General features: G+C 38.3%; 4 protein-coding genes across 4 annotated transcripts; 1 reads left to right on the top strand and 3 right to left on the bottom strand.

Annotated features, from left to right (window-relative positions):
• Positions 1-1,122: 1,122 nt before the first annotated feature.
• Positions 1,123-2,753, bottom strand: PKNH_1417100 (uncharacterized protein; the record flags this gene model as incomplete). The annotated part of the gene is made up of 7 exons (XM_002262024.1): positions 1,123-1,248; positions 1,407-1,541; positions 1,671-1,728; positions 1,900-2,016; positions 2,175-2,251; positions 2,415-2,536; positions 2,678-2,753. 7 exons carry the CDS (start codon positions 2,751-2,753, stop codon positions 1,123-1,125), a joined length of 711 nt encoding a protein of 236 aa, XP_002262060.1.
• Positions 2,754-4,081: 1,328 nt separating this feature from the next.
• Positions 4,082-4,872, top strand: PKNH_1417000 (conserved Plasmodium protein, unknown function; the record flags this gene model as incomplete). Its single annotated transcript, XM_039113641.1, has 5 exons — positions 4,082-4,168; positions 4,247-4,298; positions 4,402-4,463; positions 4,556-4,624; positions 4,825-4,872. 5 exons carry the CDS (start codon positions 4,082-4,084, stop codon positions 4,870-4,872), a joined length of 318 nt encoding a protein of 105 aa, XP_038970012.1.
• Positions 4,873-5,426: 554 nt separating this feature from the next.
• On the bottom strand, positions 5,427-6,529 carry PKNH_1416900 (ADP-ribosylation factor, putative; the record flags this gene model as incomplete). The annotated part of the gene is made up of 3 exons (XM_039113640.1): positions 5,427-5,921; positions 6,271-6,373; positions 6,504-6,529. 3 exons carry the CDS (start codon positions 6,527-6,529, stop codon positions 5,427-5,429), a joined length of 624 nt encoding a protein of 207 aa, XP_038970011.1.
• A 1,332-nt stretch (positions 6,530-7,861) lies between these two features.
• On the bottom strand, positions 7,862-11,809 carry PKNH_1416800 (inositol polyphosphate kinase, putative; the record flags this gene model as incomplete). Its single annotated transcript, XM_002262022.1, has 1 exon — positions 7,862-11,809. The coding sequence occupies one exon, from the start codon at positions 11,807-11,809 to the stop codon at positions 7,862-7,864; it is 3,948 nt and encodes a 1,315-aa protein (XP_002262058.1).
• Between the last annotated feature and the right edge of the window lie 2,845 nt (positions 11,810-14,654).

Below are 14,654 nucleotides of genomic sequence, written 5' to 3'. Positions count from 1 at the left end.
TAAACATTGCGCTTTTTATTATCACTGGGCAATTAGGAGCTGCGTATTTATTTGTACGTGAGGCACCCGGATTAATTATTCCCACCCCGTGGTCCTCATAAAAAAAAAAAAAAAAAAAAAAAAAAAAATACTGCTACGTTTTGTGGCACTCTGAGGTTTAATGGTAAAGTAAAATCGCCTTTCGTTCAGGGAAACCGGGACATGCAGGGGTAAAACAATGATTGTGTTATGCCCACCAATTATAGTGAAACAAACATGTGTTGGGTTCATTTTTAGTGACCCTTGTTTTAGAAAGCAGTTATACATGCACTTGTTGGCACTGTGAAGGATAAAATATAAAGGACGCATTTGCATCTGTGTTCATCAAAAGGGGGAAATGGCAGTTGGCTATTCTCAAGCTATTACACCTTACAAAGGAATTAGCTCCCCAACGGAGGATGTAATATTTTTTTAACAAAATTATGTACATATGGATGAAAGATTTCCAAGAGTTTGTAAATTTCTATTTCTGAGAAATATGGGATGATATTTTTTCCGCATTTTTTTATATACGCCCGAATGGTCTTTTTTTCCTTTTATTTCTAGCATTGCTATTACGACACTTGTCTGCCCATTTTGATAAGTCCAACTGTCTACATATAACTCACCCCAACTAAATCACGCTGTGCAGGTGTATAAAATAATACCACCTTTGTGACGGCGCTAAGGTATCCATTGTTTGCATAAAGTTTGGACCTCATTATCATCTGATCAATTGCGAAGGCGAAAAGTATAAAGGGAGAGTCATATACACGTGGCTCCCCAATTTTTGGTTAAACAACTTTATTGCGCAAATGAGAAAGAAAAAAACTTATAATGAAGGATTACATCAAAAAGGAATTGATTAAGATGGTTCCACGTGGATGTTAATTTTAAGGTGTAATTGGTGGAGGGCATAAAAAAAAGTGATAGAGAGTTCTCGCTTTCCCCCATGGAAATTCTCCTCTGAGTAGCCTCTTTAATTGTAAATAGTGTATTAGCCTGATGAAGGCTTACCGACGCATAATGTAAGGTGGTCTTTGCATCCGACTATGCGCAACCATTGGTATCTCCTTCCATGGAGGGAAAAAGATGTTCACTTATTCAACTCGCGTTATATATGCTTCTGATGTAGTGTCTGTTCTTCCTAAGTTCCATTTGTTTGCTTACCGTTTTTTGGAGTTGCATTAAGAGGGATGGATTCTTCGACTTGATTAACAGATTTATGTCCTACACATTTCGGTGGGATTTGCACAATTGGAGGAATGTGCGAGGAAGGCATGTGGAAGTGTCATTAGTGCGAGTACACAAATCACGTATGAAATGCGCCTGAACATATAAATCCCTGTGATATACTTTAATCACTTTTTTCCCTTTTATTCACCTACTTGCAACCTTTTGTACATTATGGAGTTTTTCGACTTGATGGCATTATACCTGTAGGAAATGCTCTCCCTTATGGTTTCCTCGGAGGACTGGACAAGCTCACACACCAGTAGTTCGATGAACTTATATTCAACGTTCTTCAAAAAAAAAAAAAAAAAAAAAAAAAAAAAATCAGTCAACTGCACGAAAACACAAATATGCTTTAAAAAGGAACTGAACGGAAGAGCATATTCTGCACAGAAATTACATTCTGTCCCTTTTTTCACCTTTATGAAATCCAGCCGGGCTTTTCCATCTTTCTTCACAGTGAGAACAGCCAAAAAGCTTGGGAAGAAAATGAGGCGGAAAAAAAAAAAAAACAGGTCAGAATATGATATCGTGTAAATTTCCACAACGCAACGTGAAACATTTTTACTGTTTGGTATGTATAATGAAATTAAAAAAAAAAAAAAAAAAAAAAAAAGACGTGCTCCACATGATGTAATCCATTTCCACCTGTGCGGATCCCCTATACAGGAGTTGAACATTTTTATTAAAACTTCCAAATATTCAGAAAAATTAATCATAAGCTTTTGGCTAGTTTGCATGGCTTCAAACGAGCGTTCATCTACTCTGTAGGGGTGTGTGGGGGGGATGGGGAAATAGGAAGTTGAAAATAAGGGGGCAAAATGGACAAGCGAAGGAAACCTGTAGAGTGATAGGGAAATTCAGTTTTACGGAAAAATATAGAGGAATGACCCCTTACGATATCACCGCGGCTCATTCATTACGTTTGCGTAAAGTGAAAAAATAGGTCCGCTTCGCAGGTTAGCTCTATCTTGATGCGCTTGGGCTTTGATTCCTCCCCCTGCAGGTGGTATATAAAAAAATAACAGTTCTGTAGCTATTTGCGCATAATAAGGCAATGCACTAAATGTGTGTTTTAAGCCACACTAAAGGCAACAAGGATCACGCGTATTCTCACTCTCTCACATGCAAGACCATGCGCATGGTCCATCCCTCCTCCTTACCAACGTTAACAGTTTCACCGTTATAACTTCCAGTGAACCTATTTCCTGAGGTCCGTCTTTCGCCTGCTCCACCTTTATCTCGAATGGAACTTCTTTTCTGTAACATGCGGTATAACCGTCCGCTGCAAAGAAAGCACGCATATGCAGAGGCAGTCTCGTGTAGCATCAGGGCGGTGTAGGGATAGTTCCTACACTGTGTGAGGTAGACTGGGTAAAAAAAACCTCCGAAGGATTTTTTCCCGCATGCCCACTGTTGATGTTACCTAGTGATGGGTCCAACTCCTCCAGGGCGGAGAAATCAAACTGGCACAAAAAGTTGTTCACTTCATTTTTATTCATTTTTAATCATTTTTTTTTTTTTTTTTTTTGTTACTGCAACGGTGTTGTTAGTGGTGTTGCACGAGATGGGAAAAAGTTGGACGCACGTAAGGGAAGTAATTCTCCTCGCAGAAATGGAGAAGGCAAACATGCTTTACTTTGTTTTTTATATATATGTATATACATACGTACATGCATATATTCTTTCTTAAGGTCTTTTCTTTTGGGGAGGGGAAGTACTGTAGTGGAAAAACCATTCACTTATAATGTGCATAGCTTCTTCATTTCAAAGATAGGAATTGCGTTTTAAAAATCGCTCCCCCCTTAAGTAATTTTTTCGACATTTTTATGGAACAAGGCGCATAAATCACTGCAGACATTTTAATGGAAAGGCATGCGTATGCTCTGAACGCGTGTGTATATGCGCGAATATACGTATTTTTTCCCTTGTGCTGGACGAAGGCAAGTATGTGTGCACAGACAGTTACGCATGTAACGTTACCACGGGTGACTTACCATGGGATGGAATATCTCTTTTAAATTATCACCAAACATACTTAATCCGCATTTATATCATTCAATTTTGCATGGATTTTTTTCTGTGCGGTGATGTTATGGTCGTGCATGTTGAGTGAGCCAAAAAATGGGAAAAAAAAAAAAAAAAAAAAAAAAAGGTTAACAAACCAGTTGATTAAATCGAAGGAACGTTGCAAAGTAATTTTCCAAGTGGAAGTATTTTAGAGTGCTTGTAGAGAAAGGTAGGTTTACATTATCTTGTAGTCCCTTCCCCCAGGAAAGTGCCAAAAGCGTGTTAATCTGTTCTGCCTGCAAAACAGGTCTCCCTTTAGCTGTGGAGTTCATGAAAGTCAAGTATACGCTTCGCCGTGTGTGTCTACATATACAGTTAACGCCTGTCTGTCATTTTATCCAACTCCGCAATGGAATAACTTACATGGAAGTAAATTTCTGTCTGTTGTATTTACACACACGATCAATATCCTCTTAAAAAGGGAACATGTGCAAGGCGGTACATTATGCGTTTAAACGAAGAAACGGCAAAAAAAAAAAAAAAAAAAAAAAAGTAAAAAATAAAAAATAAAAAATAAAATAAAATAATAAAATTGGGACAAAATGGCTAGCACTCCTATACTGCAAAAAGAAAAGGATTAACCAAATTAAGTATTTTTTATTTTTACACCCAATCGAATTGTTTGTTTTGCATAAATGCATATTGTCTTCCAAAGGGTAAAAACATATATTTTCCCCTCCTGATTGGGTCAATTTTGCAAGTTATTCCCATGTCTACTACGAACCGCGTAGTTTTTTTTTCCCCTTTTGTTTTGTCCAGTATGAGATGCTTCCATCTTTTCCTCCTCCTCGCGTTTGTGTGTACAGCGTACGCGCAACTCCCCTATGATGTACTGAACATCTATAAGGTTAGTTCTACTCTACAATCCAGTCGTATTTTATGCGAACCAAGGAAAAAAGCTCTGTTCTGTTTTACCGTTCCGCAGCCTTTAAATTCGCACTCTGTGAATGCCATTCCTGGGGATAAAATGAGTGAAGGTAAGGTTAACATTTTCGGAAGATCGTGATCATTATATTTTCTTTGTGTGACTCCTCGCTGTTGCCAAAATTGTTCAAATTTTCTTCTTTTACACTGCGCAAGAATACGAAGTGAAGGACATGAAGGATGAAGTGGAAAAGGAATATTCGGAAAATTCTTTAAAAGTATATGAGTTAATGAAGGAGTGCATTTTTTTTCTCACCCTGTTATGAGTTGAGCGAATTTTTTTATTTTATTATTTTTTTTTTTCTTGCAGAGGTTAGCCGAGAGGTACCACAAAGATGTGGGCGAAGGCGATCAGAACATTTTGGAAGAGCTCGACCAGGTAATTTAATTTTTAAAAGGAAAACACACAATGGGTTGGAAGAAAACGGGGATAGTGGAAAAGGAAAAACGAGGGGAAGGAACTAAAATAAGGACATTTTATTCCTGATTAAAAAATTTTATTTTATTTGTCTGCCTTCGCAACATGTTCTTCTGTTCTACATTTATATGTGCACACCCATTTTATCCCTCTCCTCCAAGCTTAATGATATTATAGGGGAAAGGATTCTCCATTTAAACATATTTTAAAAGGGGAAAGCTTCCAATTTTGGGCTATCGTGCCTATCTTGTATTTTGTACCGTAGTTCATCATCTTTACCTTTTCCAAAAGGACATGATCATAATTGAGAGATACGCCTTTCTTTCTTTCTTTTTTTTTTTTTTTTTTCTCTTTTTTTTAAGCAAATTAAATTTTGTTATTTCCAAAAGGAGAAAAAATGTAACACATATGATGATTTAAAACTTAAAAAAAAAAAAAAAAAATGTGGAAGCGCATGACAGGGTGATACAACAAAAGTGGAGACACACGCGTAAGGAATGACACAACAAAAATATAAAATAGGCATGCAGCTAAACATATGAAAATATTTTATAAATAAAAAGGAATGTATTACAAATCCTAGCGATTAGTAAAAAAATCTATTCAGTGTGCTTACGTATGTGTATACAAACGTAGAAACTTGGGAAGATGGAAACAACAGTCTGAGGAACACCATTGTCTTTGCTAAGAAATGTGCATTAATCAAAAGGACAGGATAAAAAAAAAAAAAAAAAAAAAAAAAAAAAATGAGCTTTCACCTTGACTAGTAGTTGTAAAATGTTCTTTCACTCCTTTCAACGGCATCATCATTTGTATCAAAAAAAACGTTCGTGCTCACCAGCCATTCTAAGCCTTCTTTTAGTCCTTGCCCAGATAGGGTACTACAAGAAAAGAATTTACACCTAAAGTGCAACTCCTTCGGAAGGGCAAAATAATTTATAATTTCGTCGGATGGGAGACAGCCATTGGAATCTTGCTTATTCATAAAAATTAAGAATTTACATTTTCTATACACAAATCGAAAATCATATATAATTCTGATGAATTCTTCTCGGGCCTCACTTAGGGCACTTCTGTGTGTACTATCGACGATGTAAATCATGTCATTTGAAATGTCGGCATATTCTTTTATTAAGCTGTATGAGCAATCCGTTCCTACCTCGAAGAAGGTTACTTCGTAATTCCTTTCGCCCAGTGTGTTTTTGTCTGTTTTGATTTTCACGCTGAAACTTTCTTCGTTGATGAAAAGTGTTCTTACCTGAGAGCAGGAGTGCGTTTCCGTAAGATCATTATAAGAGTGAACATTACAAAGGCACATTATGACGACACATTCTCACGACACATTCTCACGACACCTTTGCAGCCGTTTAGCAATGTGCTTTTCCGACCAGTCAAGGATTTATTCCTTTTTCATTCGCCAGATGGAAAACACATGGTGTGCATCTTCCCTTTTTCATGGTTTTCCTCCCCTCTACATTTTTTGTAAAAATTGGAGCAGCTACGAAAAATCTACACCAAAGATACCATGTGATCGTTCTCGAACGATGAGGAGAGGGACAGGAGAAAGCTGCGTGCGCGCCGCTCCCCTTCTATGAAGGTAGGCTTACCGTTGTTATGAGGTAGCCCAGCTTGAAGAAGTAAATTATAGATGTTTTCCCCGAGGACGGCAATCCAAAAATGATGAATTTTTTTTTCGTTGGATCTTTTAAACTGAAAAGACGATACAAAATGAAAAGAAAAAATAAATAAATAAATAAATAAATAAACTTTTTCGTAAAATATGGAAACACTTCATTTCCCTGCAGTCGTGCAGGAACGTATTTCTGTTCATACATATTACTTTGGTTCTTCTGTGCAACCAAGCATTTTGAGTTAGAGGTCTGTCATCCGTTCCGTTCCGTGCGCGTGGGGGCTTGGGGTATGTGTGTGCGTGTGGTCCCTAACCGTAGGAGCAAGTCGATGTGTGACAATTCCTCTCGTGTAATCACTCCAGTGTGTGTTCGAATCAACGCATTTTCAGTTAGGCGTGCCTATGAACGTGTCTGTCGCTTCACAAGTAATTTCCCAATGTCAAAATGAGTGAAATTGACAGTCAGGAAGCAGGGGGTCAAACCCTTGAAATGTTACTCTCGGTATTTGTGAAGCATGCACATGGGGACGCAGTTATGTACACGCAAAAGTTCGCATGGTATGGGGAAAAAAAAAAAAAAAAAAAAGAAAAAAACGAACAAATGGTGCAGCGAATGCAGAAATGATCGAGGGGAAAAATCGAATCGGCTAAAATGCGAAAAAAAAAAAAAAAAAAAAAAAAATTTGCCAACATGTAGGCCACTGTGCCCGTCAGTGTACCAAGATAATGAAAAAATTCGCCATTCAAAAGTAGGCAGGGTGGTACATGCATAGGGGAATAAACAGGTGCATTATTAGGGATGAACATATATAGCGGCCAAAGCGCGCGCCAATGATGTGTCCATGGTGGTGAGGGGGAAAAGAAATTTACGACAATTCTGTTTTTCGCCTTCCAGGTGTTTGTCCCAGCATTTGGAAAGCTTGCTAAACCCAGGTGCTGTAAAATTGTTCCTCCCCTCCGGAGGTAAAAAGGTGAGACAGAGAAGAATTCATAGGTGTGCACAGAAAAGGAATCCTATTGCACTACGACGATAATTTGCCGAACGAGGGCGTCATAAAGTGGGAGGCAAGAACATACGTACGGCGTGCACACGAACGTAGTGAGGTTAAAAAAAAAAAAAATAATAAAAAAAAGGCTGGGGGAAATTCTTTAATCAATTCTCTGCGTAAAGTTCTCTCCTAGACAGTTTTTTGCTTATCCAGTGTGTTTTTGTTAATCATTCTTAAAATGAATCACAAAGAAAAAGGGAAAGCCCGGGAACGAACGCCACGTGAAAAAATGAAAAAAAAAAAAAATTGCGTGAAATGAACTTCGCAAAGCGTTGAAAAACATTGCAAAGGTTGTCAGGGCTGCCCAATTAGACTAGAAAAAAATACACTAAAAAGTTAAAAAAAAAAAAAAAAAAAAAAAAAAAAGGAGAGAGGGGGTTGCAAAGCGAGCATGCCAAATTTATCACAACATGGTGAACCCATATTGGTGCGAAGTTGGCATGTCCAGGTATTTATAGCAGTTGGGGTTCATCTTGGGAGAGAGAAGACTTTCCCTGCACACCCTATGGAATAGAATAATTAGTAGCCCCATGACGTATCCGACGAATCCAGGTCGCTGGAGTTGGAAGTAAATCCATATATTTGGTTGTAAATTGGAACCTTCATCATTTTATCTAACCTATTTGCAACTAAACTGTTGTAATTAATTTTGGTGTCATTAAGGTCGTTAAGGATGCATCTAAAGTAGCCAAATTTGTATAAGTTCGGTTCGGACATGGACCTTCGAAGGTATTTCTCATTAGAATTCGTATCTGTCAGGGGTAGTATCAGGTTCTTTTCCCTAAATGGGATATTGCCTGTTTGATTATTTGTGGTGCTGTCCATGTCTGTGTTGTACCTCTGGCTGATGACGGAGTGAACGTATCGGTTTCTCCTATACTCGGGGGTGAAGATGTCAAAACTGTGTGTAATTCTGCAAATGGAATCGCTCCTTGGTGTGTACTCTATTGGGGGGGTCACAGAATGTTGATTAGGAACGGCATAATTAGAAAAAATTATTTTTTGGGGTGATTTGACTCTGTTATTTTTAACTCCCGATAGGATGTTAATTTTTTTAAAAAGTTTTTTTTTTATATATTTTTTTTTTTTCTGTGATTTTTTCCCTTTTTTTATTCTCAGGGGTATATCCGTGCAGGAGCTGCACCTCTTGCTCGTAATTCTACCTTCCTTCTTTAGCATTTTCATCAGGTGCCCGCCTTGCAGGTTTCTGTTGTAAATGAGACCAGAGTCGGAGCTATAACTGTAGTTGCGGTTCTGGGGGAAACTGTGGGCGATACGATGACTGTAACTATAACTGAGGCTCTTTTCGAAGACATAGGGGTTATGTATGGGGGGCACACCGCCCCTCGCTCTACTGTCTCTGCTGATTCGGTTGAGTCCACCGATTTTGCTCGGTCTGTTCTCCATGTGCAAAGCTCGAGGGTCCGTTTCGTTTCTATTCTTAACGAAAAGGTAAGGATACTCCTGTGTGTTCTTTTTTCCCTCAATTTCTTTCTTAATCATATGATTGATGAATACTTTTAGGTTTACGTTTCTAATTAGAAGATTCCATTTTGTTTCTCTCACCAACGAATCGTTTCGGAGTTTCGGCCCAAGTGCACTTCTAATACGATGTTCCCTTTTTTTCAGCATGCCCTGGTTTAAACCCCCCTGCGTGTACTGCTCCGCGTACTGCTGTGTGTACTTCTCCGCGTATGATCCTTTGTTGCCCAAGTCTTGTTTGGCGCTCCTCCTGTTTTCCTCCTTTTTCTCCACTTCGGCGTCGCTTACCTTCCGATCGCTCCCTTCATCCCCATTCTCTGCGACTTCATTTCTATTCCCTTCATTTGACAAAATATACTCGTGCTTGTAAGGTGGATCTTTTCCCTCTGACTCATAAAAATTTGTAAAAGCATTTTCATGTCTCCTTGGCTCACCTTCTTTGCGGTATCCACCGTTTTTTCTTTCATCTTCTATCCTATTCTTGTAGTTCCTATCAACAGGAATTTTGTTCGCAATGTTGACGGATGAAAAATTATCCCTACCCCTGGATGCGACTTTTAAAGTCTTTACTATAACTTCCTGTATAACTTGTTCATATGCATTGCTTTCGTTTCTGTCGTTTGAGTTGTCCTCTCCAAATAAATCTCCCTCTGCCGACATGAAAGAAACGTTTTCACGAGTTTGAAACAGCAGGGCATTGTCGCGCGATTGTTTGTCATCAATAATCTGTTTTTCACCTGATTTGTTCACACACTTTTGGTAATTCTCACTCTGCGGAATTTCTCCCTTTTCGGTTACTCCACATGTTTCTTCTTCGGAATGATTTACGGGATAGCGATTTTTATTTTTGAAGGAGAAATTTGTTTGTACCTCTTCCTTCTCGATGGCGTTTTCTTCCGAGTGGCGATTCCTCCCATCAGTTTCATGCATAGCCGTGATGAAATGACCATGAGCAAAATTCTTCCCCTCAAATCGTACGTTTCTTCTTTCATCGATGGAGTTATTTGTTGACATTTGTTCTGATCTCTCATTATGTTTAATGATGGTAATTGTTTTTTTCGGCATGTCTACAAGTTCATCTTCATCATCGAGGTGCACTCCTTTAGGATCTTGAATCAAATTTATTGGTGAAACGGATTCGTCTTCCTTCGATGGCATTCCCGAGTGGTGGTCACTCCTTCGGTGATCATCTATTTGATGTGCCTCCAGAGCTAGTAGCTCATTTTCCATGGGCCCCTTCTCACTTTCGTTAAAAGTGGTTATATTTGCCTTTTCTTGGATATCGCTTCCATGTGAGTGTTCGGCTGAAACCGAGCCATCATTCTTGTCGTCAACGCTGGTAGGAGGTATGAGGGGGATATTCAAATCGGGACTTACCCCAGGTCCATGTGTAACATTCCTAGGAAGCGACTCATCTAGCCAACCACTGATGCATACCTCCTTATTGATAAATGTTCCCACTGGAGTGCTATACGGGGAGAGGCTCATGTGGTTACCGATGGGAGAGTCGGAATTACTAAAGTACTGCGCTTGATTCCAGATTTTTTCTTTTTTATTATTCCCTATAAATTTGTTAAGATATTGAAATGATAATCCGTCATCACTTGTCCCTTTTGGAGATCCAGCTGCTAACTGGGTTGCCAAGGCACCTGTCATATTACTCGAATAAACGTTACTACTTTTCCGCCTCGTTTTGGCATTTTTTAAGAACTCAAAATTTATGTACACATTTTTTTTTTTTTTTTTTTTTTTTCTTAAGTTCTCTTCCAAAATGGCTGACTTGGATTTCTTAAAAATGGGACGATGGGAATTTTCAATTAGTTTATAATTTTCAGAATAAAAACAAGTACTAATTTCTTGGGGCAAGAAATTCATCCCTTGAATGGTGTTGTTAAGGATCTGCATGGAATGAATTAAATTTTTAAGACCAAAGATATATTCATCATCCACAGATGGGTTATCTTGTAAATAAATGGTATTGGCAAAATCTATCATTCGTATGTCCAGAGAATTTGATCTCGCTTTTTGATCATTTAGTCCACCATCAAAAACCCAGAGAAGGGAAGAAGACCAAAAGCGGTAATGTCGTAACTCCATTATGCAGTTAAAAAATCGATGTAATTTTTCCAACAGTAAAGGAATCAATTCTTCGTATAGTAAGGAACCATTCCAAAACCAATTTCGAATTGCCCATGGGATATTTTCCTTTGTTAAATTTCTACCCCAATATTTATCCTTATAAAATAATTTGTCACTTGTTTTATTGTAAAGTTGGCAACCGCATAATCTAAATCCAAGAGAATGGCTAGTTGTTTTGAAGCTCTTTTCTACTTGTCTCTTTCTTTTTTCTAAGGATGCACCTATTTTTCTTTGTCTTTTGCCCATTTTGATGTCTAGCACACATGGTCGCTTAAATCCGTACACGAGATCTTCCAAGACGATGTGTGGGATGCATTTCTTTCGCTTCTTCCCCTTGGCGCTCTTGTCACTTTTCGTGTCCTTTTCTCCTTCGGTCTCACCCTGTGGGGATTCCTTTGGCAATTCTTCGGACGGTTCTTTTGACGGTTCTCTTGACGGTTCTCTTGACGGTTCTTTTGCCGATTGATCGGTCCGTTGGCTGGTTGGTTCGTTTGACGGTTGTTCATCCAATTTGTCTTTCTTATCCCGCTCCTCCAAGCTGAAATATTTCCGACCCTTACTGCTATTCGGTTCATTTCTCCTTTTCTGTTTTCTAACTAAGTTGTCCTCCATCTCAGACGACGAGGAATACTCAACGACGATTTCAGTCACTCCATAAAACTTGGGGATGAATTTTTTCAAAATGTGCAAGGGCCCCGACTCTGCAGAGGACGCTCCAAAGTTCGCTAATTTTTCGTAGAAAATGTATTCATTCTCTATGAGCGGTTTGTACACTTTCGATGAGTCTTTCGGTTTTATCAGTTTACAGTGCCCCCCAACTTGGTGTCTATATTCCTCTACTTTCATTTTGGATGAACAGCAAGGTGAGAGTTACGACGCTATGCTACAATGCAGTTTTGCCACTGTTCCCTGTCGTGCCAACCGAGCGCCTGAGTACACGTGTCCAATTAAAAAATTCCCTGCACAGATTGCTATGTGCTTCCAAATAATTCGCAGGGGGAATATAATGAATTGAGCTTTCTTCTTATTGCTCCTACTGTAATTGTTCTTGTTCTTGTTCTTTTTTTTTTTTTTTTTTTTTTTATATATTATTATTTTATTTATATTTTTTTTTTACATTTTGTGTCGCTCCAGGATAGGTAATTTAGTCAACCTAGCATCATTTTACGGTTACAATTTGTCCCCCTGGTTATTTTCGTAGTGCGTGACTTATCAGCATAATTCTCAGCAGGTAGGTATACATGAATGCTTATATGTATACACGAATCTTAACGATTTTTTTTTTTTTTTTCCCCTCCTCCTATGGGGCACACGATTCAATTAGCTGCCACTTCCACCTATATAGCATTTATGCTGACATGCGTTATCACGTTTTTGCGTCCATCGGATGGGAAAGTACGTCTGACATTAACCTTGGATGGGGTGTTTTCACTTCACATGATTTCATTCCAGTTTTTTTCTCACGGGTGCACACAGGTCAAATTGGCTGTGTACATTGTACATCTACAAGCGCACATTAGGAGATACCCAGGAGGAAACGCACACTCGTACATATCTGTATGGGTGTGCGCTTATAGGTACACTTGAAATGTTCACTGTTATTCCACTCTCGGCAGAAGGGGATACACACACACAAGTGGGGAGAATACACTGAACTGAGAATGCTTTCCTATATGTTTTGGTTCATTCGTTTACCTATACCTAGTATACGCCAGTAAATAATTTACAAAAATCGTGGGATGTAATGAGTATACGTTAAAGTGGGTGCGTGAGAAGAAGGAGAAAAAAAAACAAAAAGGAGGGAAATAGCTTAAAATGTAAAAATGTTCTGACTGTTCATAATTTTTTTAACAATGGGGTAAAAAAAAAAAAAAAAAATAGCTAAGAAATAGCTAAAAAATAGTTAAAAAAGGAAAAGTCAAAAAATGACAAAAAACAGGAAAATATTAAACTGGTGATACATAACGCTAAATGAACGTTTTACCACTTTGAAAATGCAAAAGTGTCAAAATGTTAAAGTAGAATTTTTTTGCTTTCACTATGGATGTGTCATTTGTCATTTTTCATTTGGTATTTTTTCTTTCACGTACGTATTGTAAAATCATTTATTTTTCGTTTCACAGAAATATTTCTCTTTATTTTCTTTTTTTTTCATTTTTTTTTTCTATCAACTTTTTGTCGAGCGTGTATGCAGAAAAGGGGGACACACTTGCATGCTCCAAAATATGGAGTTAAGGAGTCACTTCTTTATCCGCTAGGCAAAAAAATGAAAAAAAAAAAAGGCGTACAGCACGTTATCCATTTCGTTGTGTTGGGCATCGCTGCATGTAACAAGTACAAAATGCGGGGCCATAAAAAAAATAAATAAATAAAAAAAAAAAAAAAAAAAAGGCGACCACTAATTTTACGCGTACACGCAGGTACACGCACATGCATACATGCCCACATGTGGAGTGTGCCAAAAAGCATGGTGAGCACTGTCCTCATGCAGTACGGATAAGTAAGAACTACACCACTACCAGCTGCGAAGAACGAGCTATGAACTGCTCACGCGGAGCTATCTATTCGGTTCTACCTGTACAACTCTGTATTCTTGTCCCTTTTCCACGTTGGACATGTATAACACCCCGCGTTATGCAGAGCAATCGGGGGGAGGTCTCTCCATTAGCTTCCTTCACACATTTATGCGTACTTAAAATACATACGTCGTCCCCAAAGACCCCTCGACCTTGTTGCAACCACAGCGATACTTTACAAAATTGCCAATTTGCTTTTCTCATTTAATTGTATCCCCACCGGAACGATAAAAATAAAGTCACTAAGACGAAGTAAAAACGTTTACTTGCGTACGAAGAATGCGCCTCCAAATAAACAAAAAAATTATTAAAAAAAAAAAATAATAATTCCAAATGGTCCATTCTGATGGTGTACGCAAATACGAATAGAAATATTTCTCTACAATTTGTATTTTTTTTTTTTTTTTTTTTATGAGAAAATTCCCATTTTGTTCCTCCCCCCCGTTGGTATCTTAAGGTCTGCCGCGAGAACGACGAAGGATAAGTAGCTACTAGCCAATGTTATCCACATTGGGGCTTACTGTTCCATTTTGCATTCCACCAAACGATGCGGAGGGCAACAGAATAAGCAAATCCAGAGGGATACATCGCATGGATACTCCGCCTGTAAACAAACAAACATTTTTTCTATTCCGCGTGACACCCTCATCAGCGCAGGTGCACACAAAACGAGTAGTGCGATTATTACAACGGGGCGGATTTCACACGATTCTATCTAGGGTAGGAATCTGTTGTGTGAGTATATCTTCTCATTTTACACCCCCTGTATTTTTTTTTCCTTGAATTGCCAAATAGATGGAACACCTTAGTACCACTCGGCCCTTGTGAAAATATTCACACAGGGACAGAGCAACTTTATATAAAAAGCCAAATTGGGAAAAAAAAAAAAAAATTACACACACGGGAAAAGGTAGTAGCTATTCATTTTTTCACCACGTATGGCTAATGCGAAAGAGGGATAAATACGAAACGAGGGAATTGTACAAAATGAAAGTAAATCAACATTCCCCTTTTTCCTTTTTTTTTTTTTTTTTTTTTTTTTCTCTTTGCCATATATATATGTGTGTTACTCCATTGGGATTAACAAATAGGGAGGACAAAGGTAACGGTTACGT

The sequence above is a fragment of the Plasmodium knowlesi genome, assembly GCF_000006355.2.
Source record: "Plasmodium knowlesi strain H genome assembly, chromosome: 14".
Lineage (NCBI taxonomy): Eukaryota > Apicomplexa > Aconoidasida > Haemosporida > Plasmodiidae > Plasmodium > Plasmodium knowlesi.
This window is presented reverse-complemented; position numbering and strand designations above follow the sequence as displayed.